This window comes from Trachurus trachurus (assembly GCF_905171665.1).
Source record: "Trachurus trachurus genome assembly, chromosome: 10".
Classification (NCBI taxonomy): domain Eukaryota; kingdom Metazoa; phylum Chordata; class Actinopteri; order Carangiformes; family Carangidae; genus Trachurus; species Trachurus trachurus.
In genome coordinates this window covers 15,934,794-15,946,962 of record NC_139894.1, presented here as the reverse complement: position 1 = coordinate 15,946,962, position 12,169 = coordinate 15,934,794, and the positions used below count along the sequence as shown (strand labels likewise).

At 47.9% G+C, this 12,169-nt stretch overlaps 2 protein-coding genes across 3 annotated transcripts in view; one reads left to right on the top strand and one right to left on the bottom strand.

The window, feature by feature from the left end:
* Nucleotides 1-899: 899 nt before the first annotated feature.
* On the top strand, nt 900-5,013 carry npas4a (neuronal PAS domain protein 4a; the record flags this gene model as incomplete). Its single annotated transcript, XM_083980703.1, has 8 exons — nt 900-1,074; nt 1,558-1,721; nt 1,830-1,932; nt 2,047-2,356; nt 2,496-2,605; nt 2,791-2,926; nt 3,049-4,862; nt 4,985-5,013. The coding sequence occupies 8 exons, from the start codon at nt 900-902 to the stop codon at nt 5,011-5,013; spliced, it is 2,841 nt and encodes a 946-aa protein (XP_083836829.1).
* Nucleotides 5,014-10,221: 5,208 nt separating this feature from the next.
* Nucleotides 10,222-12,169, bottom strand: part of mrpl11 (mitochondrial ribosomal protein L11) — a 42,528-nt gene continuing 40,580 nt past the window's right edge. For both annotated transcript variants that reach the window (XM_083980719.1, XM_083980720.1), the window contains exons 5-6: nt 11,817-11,976; nt 10,222-10,464 (exon numbers count right to left, since the gene is read on the bottom strand). In XM_083980719.1, the coding sequence (XP_083836845.1) occupies nt 10,350-10,464; nt 11,817-11,976 (275 nt within the window). In that variant the 3' untranslated portion in view covers nt 10,222-10,349. The remainder of the gene's footprint in view (nt 10,465-11,816; nt 11,977-12,169) is intronic.

Sequence of the window (12,169 nt, the reverse complement as noted above, 5' to 3'; positions counted from 1 at the left end):
AGGTGCCAGACATATAAACACACAGACCTCTTTCGTATGCAACCCAGTCTTCCCACTTTCTCCCCCTCCATCCATCCCTCCCTCCCTCCCTCCCTCCCTCCTTTTTTTTTTTTTTTTGCAACCCCCCTCCTTCCTCCAATACACCGGAGTCCGGTGACTCCGTTTACGTTTTACGGTTGCTCCGCCCCTTATTCGGTTTTGTCCAAATCGGGCTTTTTGCGTCGCCGGAGCTCCCGATTTCAGTCCGACGTCATCACCGAGTAGAGAGAGGAGCTGACGTCGAGGCAGAGTCACCGAAAGGAGAGGGCACCGGAGAGGGAGGGGGGAGAGATCCTCCAATGCTAACACTGATATGAGACATCTATCCCCCTCGGCCCCCCTTCCTTCTCCACCCCCCTCCCTCCGTTTTACGTCGGTGTTGGTGCGTTGGGAGCCCCCCTACTCCGGCGGAGTCCCAGGCTATATAAGTAACCGGCGAGCAGAGTCCCTCAACCAGGTTTAAGGGTCCGGACTTGTGTGCGAGAGACGGCTACTACAGCCGCCGATTCACCTGCACTCCGAGAGGGGGGACAGACATCCAGCAGCCGGCCAGCACCGAGCTGGACGCTGTGGCGGAGCTAAAGCACACGGAGACCGGACAGGAGAAGGTTTTTGAAAACCTTGCTCTGGCGGAAGAAGAAAAAGACAACAACCCAAAACAAAATAGCTGAGATGAAAGTCCAATAACAAAACCTCAGTGCTTCTCCACTCCTACAGCCTGTCTCTTAACACATCTCGGAGACAGCTGGCACTTCGGCCGAGGCACGACGTGAACGCAACAGCGCAACTCTCCAACTCTGCATCTGGAGGAATTTCGACAGTTTTCACCACAAAACAACCAACCAACCAACCGTTTCACAATGTACCGCTCAACCAAAGGAGCTTCCAAGGCTCGACGGGACCAGATCAACGCCGAGATCCGGAACCTGAAGGACTTGTTGCCCATCTCCGATGCAGATAAAGCGCGACTCTCATACCTGCACATCATGTCACTCGCCTGCATGTACACCAGGAAATCCGTCTTCTTCACTCAAGGTAAGAACGAATTTACTCTGAATGGGGGGAAAGAAAAGCAAAAAAATAAAAAAATAAAAAACGACCTGTTGATGAATCTCGTGTAGCACTGCTGCATAGAGAGACTGCAATCTCTCGCAGGAGCGGAATCAACAAGTGTTTTAGTGGCCACAGCCGCAGGTGTCTTGATATAAATCAGATTTTTTTTTTTGGATCACCTGTGGAGCTGTGGGTTATCACTTGATCGATAATGGTCGGTTTAAGCAGGAATGTGATAGAGAAATGTGTTAAATATCAACCTGTAGCTGTCCGTGGTACTGAAATACCTCAACACTGTGAGAACAACCGCACCGCTGTCCATGGTGCTGAAACCCACTGCGGCCACTGTTTCCCCTATTGCGGAGCTCATATGCTGCTGTTCGCTCTCTATTAGGTTCAGATTCACTGATTAAACTTGACATCTAAGTGTTTTGTTCCCCTTTTTCCCTCTCTCACTCTCTCCAGAAACGGGAGCTGCCGCTAGTCTTGAAGAGAGCGCGCGGTTTCTGTCTTTCCACGAGCTGTCGGAGTTGATGCAGGCGCTGCCGGGTTTTCTGATGCTGGTGACCGGGGAGGGGAAGCTCCTCTACCTGTCAGACAGCGTCTCCGAGCATCTCGGACACTCAATGGTGAGTCTACACAGACTGATCCGCTGCTTTTAGTGGTTGGTTGGTTGGATGGATGTTCGAGCTCCTTCTCGAGCTTCATAAAATAACCGGTCTGTTTGTTTCTTTCAGGTGGATCTTGTGGCACAGGGGGACAGCGTGTACGACATCATCGACGCCTCAGATCACTTCATCATGAGGAGCAACCTGTCCACCTCGACGTCACTTGAGATAGGTACGACAAATTGCACTATTCATTTGACAAGTCTTTTTTTCTCTATTTTTTGATCAAATAGGCTATTGTTTGATTATTTTTTTAACAAAGCTCGTCTCCTCTCCTCCTCTACAGATCGCCTCTTCCGCTGTCGCTTCAACACCTCCAAGTCCGTGCGGAGGCAGAGCGCCGGGAACAAGATGGTTCTGATCCGGGCTCGCTGCCTCTCTCCCCCCTCCCCCTCTCCTGCCGCCGGGTCTTACTGGACATCCAACCCGGTCTGGGTGTGTTTCTGCTCCCCTCTGGAGCCCCACCCGACCCGCTCCACCCCGGGGCCAGAGAGGGAGTCGACCTCCGCCTCTCCCCTGGCCGAGGCCAACCTGTTCCTGGCCTGCTTCTACTCCCAGCACGGCCGGGACTTGAGGCTGCAGGCAGCACAGGACAGGTGAGCTCACACACATAGAAACCCAAATGTTTCCACCTGTTGCTTTTAATACGAGGTGGTGTATTAATGTGTTTATGAGATAACTAAGGCGGTAAAACATTATCCCTCTAACACATCACCACCCACTCTCCCCCTGCAGTGTGAGCGCCTATCTTGGCTTTGATGTGACAGCTTTACGCGCTCGCTCCTGGTACAGCCTCCTCCACCCACAGGATCTGTCACATGCCTCCGCTCAGCACCGCAGCCTATGTGAGTGTACTCTTCTTCACACATACTGAACAGTTACAACCATCCAGACCCACACAGTTACACACACAGCTACACACACACACACACACTGAACCTACTGGCACAACCACACATTGAAAAACACTATGATGATTAATAGGATTACAAACCGATGCCAACTTGTGTTTGTGACTGTTGTTCAACAGTGAGAGAGGGAGGAGAGGGCAGAGCTGAGATGGTGGTGCGTGTGCAGGCTCAAGACCAGTCGTGGGTTTGGCTCTACATGGTGCTTCAGCTGCAGCCTGGAGAAATCCCCATCAGCAGCAACAACTACATCATCAGGTATTTACTGTTTTTTGTTGTTGTTTTTTTACATCACACACCTGCTGTCAGTGTAGAGGCAGAGGAATGATGAATGAAGCCGACACACCGTGCTAATCCTCTGTTTCTTGTGTGTTTCTCAGTGAGTCTGAGGCCTGGTCCGTGCGTCAGCAGCTCACCTCGGAGCAGACCCAGCTGACCCTGGTCCTGACCGCTGGCACCTCTCAGCAGGAGGGTCTCAGCCTCCAGTCCCCAGAAACTCTGTCCAGCCCAGACCAGGTCTTCACCCCGGGCAGCAGCGGCCTGTCTGCCCAGTCCTTCGACTTCAGCACCGCCGGCTGCAGCGTGGGCTCCTCTGATGAACCAGGGAGCTCGGCCGCTGAGCCCATGCAGCTGGAGGGAGACCCCCGCTCCAGTATTTCCTCTCTGGAGGAAGAAAGCTTCTTTCAGCAGCAACCTGCCGAAAGCCCCTCCGCCGCCTCCTCCCCCACCCCGGTCACTGTTGAGACAGTGGCAGACTTAGACTTTTTAACCCAGAACATCCTCCTGCCGCCCTCCTTCCAGCTCGACCCCCCGCTGCCCCCCCTCCCCCTGCCCCTACCCCTCCCCCCCCTGCCCCTCCCGCCCGTCCCCACCTCACAAGCTCAGCAGACCAAAGAGTTTGTGTGCACGCCCCCCTACACTCCCCTTGTCAGTGGGCCCAGCTTCCCGTTCGGCGAACCCCTGTTCAGCTTCGACCCCACCGGCACCACCACGCCTCCGCCCTCCGCTACAACAGCCACCGCCTCCACCTCCATGGCGCCCTCCGCGTCCTCCACCGCCCCACCGACCACCGCCCCCAGCCCCACTCCCCCCACCACCCTCTCCAGCAAACTCCCCCTCGCTCTGCCGACCCCGTCCACCGACCTCCTCTTCCCCATCGAGCCCTGCAGCGGCTCCCTCTACGAGAAGCTGCCCCCGACCCCCGACAGCCCCGGAGACGGCGACTGCACAGTGATGACCCTGCCCGAGGTACGGGGTCCGCTGTATGTAGATGTGCCACTGGGGCCCCTCCAGTGCCCCCCCGAGGGCCTCCTCACCCCGGAGGCGTCGCCCGGCAAACAGCCCTGCCTCTCCTTCTTCTCCCTGGAGAGAGAGCGGGAGAAGGAGAGGGCAGAAATCTCTCTGCTCGCTCAGCACATCAGCTCGTTGGCAGAGGGATTCTACCTGGATCCACTCCTGTCCAAACTCTCTCCTCCCTCCATGTCCCCCTCCTCCTCCCCCCCCTCCCCCTTCCTGTCTCCCACCGTAGAACCTGCTGACGTTGATTCAGTCCATATGCTTAGGGAGTTTTATCCCATCAAAGCGTGGAGAGGTCTGGACTTTCCCATCTTCCTAGACGACGATGACTCTCTGTTTGAAGAGAGCATCCTAGAAACCCTCCTCCAAGACGACTTCGCTCCCCCCCAGTCCCCCCCCATCCGCTCCTCCCTGTCTCCCTGCGCCTCCCCTCTGCCCAACCCTTCCTCCAGCCCTCCAACCTCTCCTCAGACCCCAGTGTGCTGGCGCCAACCCTCCCAGTTTGAGGGAGTGGGCCACTTCTGTAGCGTCCAATCGGCGCAATGTAACTCCATGGCTGGGTGCGGGGCGACTGTGGCTGCTGAGGCCGGGGGAATGGCGGAAGGGGAGGGGCTAGCGGAGGAAGCAATGGAGATCGAGGTGGTGTCATCTCCAGTGTCCTCCTGCTCCTCCATCCCAGCTTCCCCTCCCCTCATCCTCACTGCCTCCCCCAGCTCCGCCACCTCCATGCCCATCGGCTCGCCCTCGCCCGCCGTGTCTTGCACTCAGTCCCTCCTGGAGGAACTGGCCGTCCTGGAACCCATGTTTGGGGCAGGTGCCTCGATCGCCCCTGGCTTAGGGCAACAACCTGAGTTGTATCAACTCCAATGTCATCCATCGCCACAGTGCTTCCACAAAGGTAAGAACCAGCCGCGCTTTTCTCATTCTGTGAGACATTTATCTTCAATGAGATGAAAAACCGTTCTCTGAAAACGCATCACTAACTTCTCTCTCTCTTTCTTTTCCTCTTTTGTCTTTCAGATGGGAGTGGAAGTGTTCCTCCGTTCTAAAATAAGTCTGTGACTTACTTCATTAAGTATGGCATATTGTCATATTTTGTGGAGCCCCTTTTACTGAAAAGTAAAAAATGATTAAGTGTATAAATATACATAATGTATATACAACTTAAGGACTTTAACTCCTACATGTCTCCTCAGAACAAAGATTGGCTTTATATTTTTGTTGTCATTTCTGTATAAACCTGGTGCAACATTTACATGATGGTGCAACCACATGGACTCATAACTGACTGGGTTTTGAGTCCATGTGGTGCTTCAGCTTCTCTGTAACACGAGCTTCAGATATGATCAGACAGAGAAAAACATCTCTGAACTTGTAAGCGCTGTTTAACTTCCAGACGCGCATTTGTATTCACTCGTAGTGAAAACTGTTGTGAACAAAACATGAATTCATTTCTTGCTATTTCAATAGGGAAATGAACTATAGCACTTTTTTGCTTGACATGCAGCAACGCAAACCCAAACCTCAAACGTAATGAAAGTCAAATGTTTACAAATTGTTTACATACTTACGGATGACCACTATCAGTAGATCAAAAGTAGAAAGATTTCTAGCTGTGAAATCTTCTGTTCAGCCTTCAGAGCCACTGCGGCTCTGGTTTTGATAGCACTCAGTCCTCACGGCCTTAGTGTGGCTACATCGAAACTCATAATAGTCTTCGACTTTAAACATGGGATACTTTGAGCTTTGAGTTTGCGGCTTCAGACCTTTAACATTTCATATTTATCTCTCCATCTAAAAATCTTGTGTATCAATGTGATGTGCAAACAAAAAAGAAAACATGTGAAGAGATCCTGGCATGTGAAGATCTCAAGAATGTCGAAGGTGTCCATTTGCTTTTACGAGATGTAACACCACACAAAAGATTGTCTGGAAGTTTTGCCGGAGCTCTGATCATGCCACAAAATCCACTGCTACGTTGTACTGTACATTAGACTCTGAATGTGGGCTCTTCAGGTCCCTCCCGGCCTGAGGGCAGTCGGCTGGATATTCTTGCAGCATCAATATTTGCAATGCTGGCAGCTTATAGCGGCTCCTGTGTGCCTGAAACGGCCCTGACCTGCTGAACTCTTTATCATGTCCATTCACCATGGACAGTTACATCGTTGCTCCACTGGAGCGCGGTGTAGTGAGGCACAATTGACTATGTGAATGAGTGATTCTTCTTTTTTGAGAGGGGTTAGAATACAAAAAGTTTTGTTTTAAAAAATGAAAATAGGGATGGGGTGCTATTTCTATTCAGTTACCAAGCGACACGGGTTGAGAATGGTACTATTCCCATGGTGTCGACATGCTCACGTAGAGTTGTCTACGGTCAAGTAAAGGATTGATTCCTACGTTCTAGCTATTAAAGGCTAAGTTAATATACATGTGTAAAATTATATTATTGTACGTGTGATATTTGAAAAAGTTGTTTATGCATATGCATTATGTCTGTGGATATAGGCATATGTTCTTTTCAGAAAGGTTGTACACATTTGTACATTTGTATGAAACAGTTATTGGTCTGTATATATAAGAAAGAGATTTTTATTGCCCAAGATGGAATATATTGTAAACATCTTACTTACTGCAGAATGGACATTGTGGACCAGTGTTCTTATGTGATGCTTATAAGTGTATTTGGTTGCCATACAAATGCATTTATATTAAAGTGCACTTAATGCGGCTGATGCATTTGTGTCGTCACAGTCAAGCCCCCCGCTCCTCTCTTTCTCTCTCCGCCTCATCATCATCACCAGCATCATCATCAGCATCATCATCCCACCATCCCTGCCTCTTTTCGCTCCCTCCCGTACACTCTCCTCCATTTCTTCCCCTGGAGCGAGTTTCGCTCAGCAACAGCACTGACGCACACATGACGAGACAGAATGAGACACTATCTGACTCAGACTGACGCACACACTTGGCATCGAGGTTTTTGCGTGCAAGGACGTGCACACGGGCTCACACAGATGGCCTCCCACTTATGATGATGCACACACACACATAGTAGTAGGCATATGAACGCCCCCCCTCCTCCCTCCCTCCCTCTCTACAAATCACAGTAGCCCACATTCACTTGATGTACCTGCTACTCTATCTGCGCTCTGCGTGGTGTAAGGCTCCATATATAGGCATTCCTGCTCAAAAGCTCTGACTGAAGCAGCCTCCCATCTATTCTCAGCCTCCATTCAGAAGGATCAGAGAGGGGAGGGCCGGAGAGAGAGAGAGAGACAGAGAGAGAGAGAGGGGGAGACAAAGAAAGAGAGAGGGGAGGCTAAAATTAGAGGTACAGTAAAAAGGAGATGTGGGACAAACTGATACTCCGTCGCCACAGGATGAAAAGATGAACATAACCAAAATCACAGGAAAAAAAACAAACACATAAAAGAACCCATTTTCTGCAAATCAGGACAGAAAGAAGATGGAAGATGGGTTTTATGGATTGAGGCCTATAATATCTTTTCTGCCAGATCTCATCATCTCTGCCACAGAATAGATGATACAGAATTGATTATATGTAATGAGGCGAAAGCTTCGAACATTATATATTCTCTCTGCAAAGCGAACATTTTGTTCCATCGCTGGCTGCTGCTGCTGCTGCAAGTGTATGTGTGTGAGATGGAGAGAAGATGAGCGGAGGAGGCTGCGTTGCACAGCTGACTGCTGCTATCCTCTGGCAAAGACAAGTACTGCACCGCACAGGAACATATTGTATGTTGTGTAAGGAGCCATGTTAGGAAAAGGTTATGAGGAGGGCAGTGATAAGGACATGGTCTGATATTAAAGAGTCAACAGGAATAATAAAGTCCAAATCCAAATGATTTTATTTAGAGTTAAATGTGGAGTCCAGCCACAGCTGAGTGATATAGTTGAAACTAATATGATGATATTCAAGGATAGATACACATTTTTAATATTCACGTGCTCATATGTAGGTAGATCAGTTATTATTGAAATTGCTGCTCCTGTCCCGAGTGGATTGAAGACTCCTGTTCACTCTGTGTTTCAGAAAGCGCCTCCCTGCTGAGCTGTGGTGGAAGGACAGTAACACAAAGGTGCAAAACAAATGGCCAAATATATAAATCAAAATAATGACTATCCAGTGTGCTTTACAATGTTCTCACACTTATTCCAAGATACAGCTACAGTCACAACTAAAACAGATAAAAATGTGAACTTACCCTTTAATAACAATATATTTTTTGATAGCACAAAGTGAGATAGACAGGAAAGGGGGAGGCAGTGAGTGGGGGAATGACATGCAGGAAAGGTCTGCCCGACGCGGGAATCGAACCGGAGACGCCTGCGTTGAGGACTGTAGCCTCTGAATGGGGCGGCCGCTTTAACCACTTTATGGCTTTAACCACTGCGCCACGCACCGCCCCTCAATTAACCGTGTTTAACTACTACTCACAATCGAAGCCACAAATGTCACAAAAGTGTGAAAATGTCTCTCCAAATGATTCTGGAGTCTGATGTGAAATCTCCAAACCACTTGTTTTATCAGAGCAACAATATAAAACACAAAGAAACGCAGCAACTCCTCATTTCAGAGGCTGCAGCCAGTTTACTGTTGGTATTGCTACTTAAATGACTAAGTTGACGATCACTTCCGTTAACCGGCTTAGTGATTGATTTATTGTCACAGCATCAGTTTAGTTGTTGTTGTTGGATAAAATGAGGCCAAAGCATTTGGGTAAAAACTTGTGGTCATCTCCAGAAAGCAGAAGCGATGACAAGATTGTGTATTTATGTGCTTCGACAAACTTAATCATGACGTTACTTTATAATTCCAGTGAAATTCAATAAACAATTAAAGCCGCAAGCGGCGATGACGGGCCCTCGCCCCATGCGACTGCGGGGCCTGAGGCATGCCCGGGCTGTGGCGTGAAGCAGAAAGCGATAAAACACCTGGAAGGAGGCAAAAAATGCAATGTTTCGTTCATCCACCAGGTGGCGCTAAGCAGTTGTGGGTGGGTGTGTTCAGGGGCGGTCCCTCATCACTCATGTGAAGTGTGCGTAATTGTCCCGAAAAAAATTAAATAAGTCTATATTTTAAGCTTGTTTGTAGCGGAAGCTTCTCGAAGCTTCTCTTCCTGGTCCGTCCAAATCTCGCGTGATTTGAGCCGGCGTCAGTGCGGTTACTGCGAATCACGCGAGATTTGGACGGACCAGGAAGAGGAGCTTCGAGAAGCTTCCGCTACAAACAAGCTTAAAATATAGACTTATTTAATTTTTTTTCGGGACAATTACGCAATTTGGGGCTTCAGCACAAGACGGACATTACATACGAGCATCATGGAGGTATTTGGATGTTTTTTTGTGTGTGTTTTTTTACGAAGAGCTCTGGTGTCCCTTTGCAACCGTTGCATTGAAATGCACTGCGACGCCAAGACCCTCTGTAACTCAGAGAAGGGACGGTGGACTCTGGAAATTCTTCCAGCCCTTAGTCAACATGAGGGTGAGTAGATAATGAGCGAAATATCATTCTAGGGTGAACTATCCCTTTCAGAGAGTGTTTTGTGTGTCTTGGTATGATAAATATGTGTACCAAATTCCGTGTGTCTACGACAAAGTAAGACGAATGGCGAGGCCATTGACAAAATTTGTAGGGGGCGCTATTCGGCCATTTTGTGCCGCCCATGTGCGGCACCACCAAAATATCGAATTTCGGAGAAGGCCACTCCCACATGCAAAAAATTTGGGAATTTTCGAGTATGGGAAAGTGGCGAATTGGGGCATGAAGTTGCGTAAGATTAATAATAATAAACAGCGCGATTTCAATAGGGCTTTCGCCTTGGGACTTGCAGTCGCTGGCTCGGGCCCTAACAAAACTGAGTTATGCCCCCGCCCAGGAGTCCATGTGATTTATGCAATACAACATGAGATGAAGCCTTTAGGTCTGATAGACTGATAAGACGTGTTTGAAATGTGCAGGAAACCATCTGTACAACCTCACAAAAAGGCAAATCGCTTCCGGAAGTGTTAATAATAGATAATAACATCAAAGAGACTGAATGTACAAATCCTTCCACGACAGAGCAATTACAGTTTCATTAGCTCAGCGCAGAGGAAATCAGACACTCAGCATCATAAATATTTCCAAAATCTGAGTGGATCTTTTTGTTGCCAAAACGTACGCAATATAAATTATTCCAATTCATTGTGAATCAGGTCAGATCAAGTGTGAATAAAGAAAACACACAAATAAAGCACGTAACAACCTACTATTTATTAAGATTCGACACACACAACATTAACAGTTCTGGATGTGGTACATTTATATAAAGTCAATATAAACAGGAATGGGAGAGGGGTCAGTGTTGGACATTGGAGGTCTTCATTTCTTTTTGCTCATCAAAGCTTCGGCTGCAGCGGCCGCAGCTGCTTCTGCATCAGCTTTCAATTTCTCCTCCCTCTGCTCCAAGAAGACTCTGTATTCATCAGCTGAGAGACTGAAGAAGAGGAGGAGAGAGAGGAGGAAGAAACATGACACCCTGTTAGCCAAACTGTCTGAATCATTAGTGCAGAAACATGAACAATGTTCAAAGGCTGGCAGTCAAAACGTTGAGGGTCCTACATCTATAAATTTAACATAGGTGACGATAAACATGTTTCCAGTGGATACGGTCATTAATTAACAAACATTTATACAGTTATCTGCAACGCTGACTTTGGCATTAGTCTCCTGGAGTCAAAGAGGAGGAGAGGAAACGTCTTCTCTCTGGTTTCAACGTGGTGCCATCCAACCATTCAGGGAGAAATTGTAAAGGTGGAAGAAGAGACACCAATTTCTCCAGTGACGGCGCTCTCAATAAATCATAACGCACTGCAGCGGTGAGACATGCTAGCTTTTAAGCAAAGGGGAAGAAAGGGATTGTTGGGGGGAAAGGGGCAAAGTTGTTAACTGAAGTAGAAACAGAAGCAGCAGGTTGAGAGAGTTTGGTCCCTTTTTTTTCACTTTTGTGCTGAACCATTTGTCTTTGTCAGGTGCTGGTGTTATCGTGTCCTCAGCCACGAATGGATGAACATCGTGTCAATACAGTCGTGCAGTGGTTAATGAAATATTACTGAAGCCAAATTACACCAGACACAAAAACTAGAACCATAATTCAAATCTGAACTTATACTGTAGAGAAAAACTGTGTAAAGGTGGCGGATGCAGACAGATGTTAAATACTCGTATAGGAAGATACTGAAAAGACAGATAAGGAAATCTGTCTTTTCTGATTTAATGGTTTATTGTGATAAAAATATTCATTTTCAAACTCTATTATGTAGAAAAAAATGAACATAAATCTTCAAAATACAGAAACTATAAGTCTTCAAGAACCCACTTGTTTCCTCGTGAAGTATCATATCATTTACTATAAAGAAATCAGAGCAGGATAAATAACAGAGCGACATCCTCACTTTTTATCCATTCTCAGTCCTTTCACCTTACAAATGTTTTTCTGCAGGACATGTTTTTTAAAATATTTTTTTATTGTAAGTATTCATGATTCATTGTGGCCATGGTGGTCTAATCACTGGTATCTTATCTGACCTCTAGTGGGTGTTTGGAGGTACAGCAGCTTTTATATACGACACATTGTTCATTAAGTGGCTGTTTCTTGGCAGCTCTGCAGGAGTATGTGTGTGAAGGGACAGTGTGTATCCTCATTAATGCAAAGACCCGCTTACAGCCACACTCCTCTGCGTCCAACTAACAAGTTTAGGACAAGACCTGGCTCACTGCAGGTCAGATTTATGGTATCTCAGGAACAGACTTTGAATTTATGCACCGAGCAACAGGATCAGGACTTACTCGTTGACCACTTTGATGCCAAGCGACCGGGCCGAGCCAACGATGCTTTTGACGATGGTCTCGATGGAGCTGTTCCTCATTTTGAAGCAGTCATCCTTGGCTTTGACCTGGGCTATCTCGTACACCGTCCTCACCGACACGATGCCGGCTGTCTCGTGGCCTTCGCACACAGAAACGATACAGCAAGTGTGAAAAAAGACAGATTTAAACATTTATTTAATGAACGTAAAAGCACATTATCAGCTCAAAAGAGGGTAAAGCTGGGTGATGTGTGTGTGTGTGTGTGTGCAGGTGAGGTGGTTGGAGAGGGGGTGACGGGGTTGTACTGGGACTTAACAGCAGAAACGAGTCTG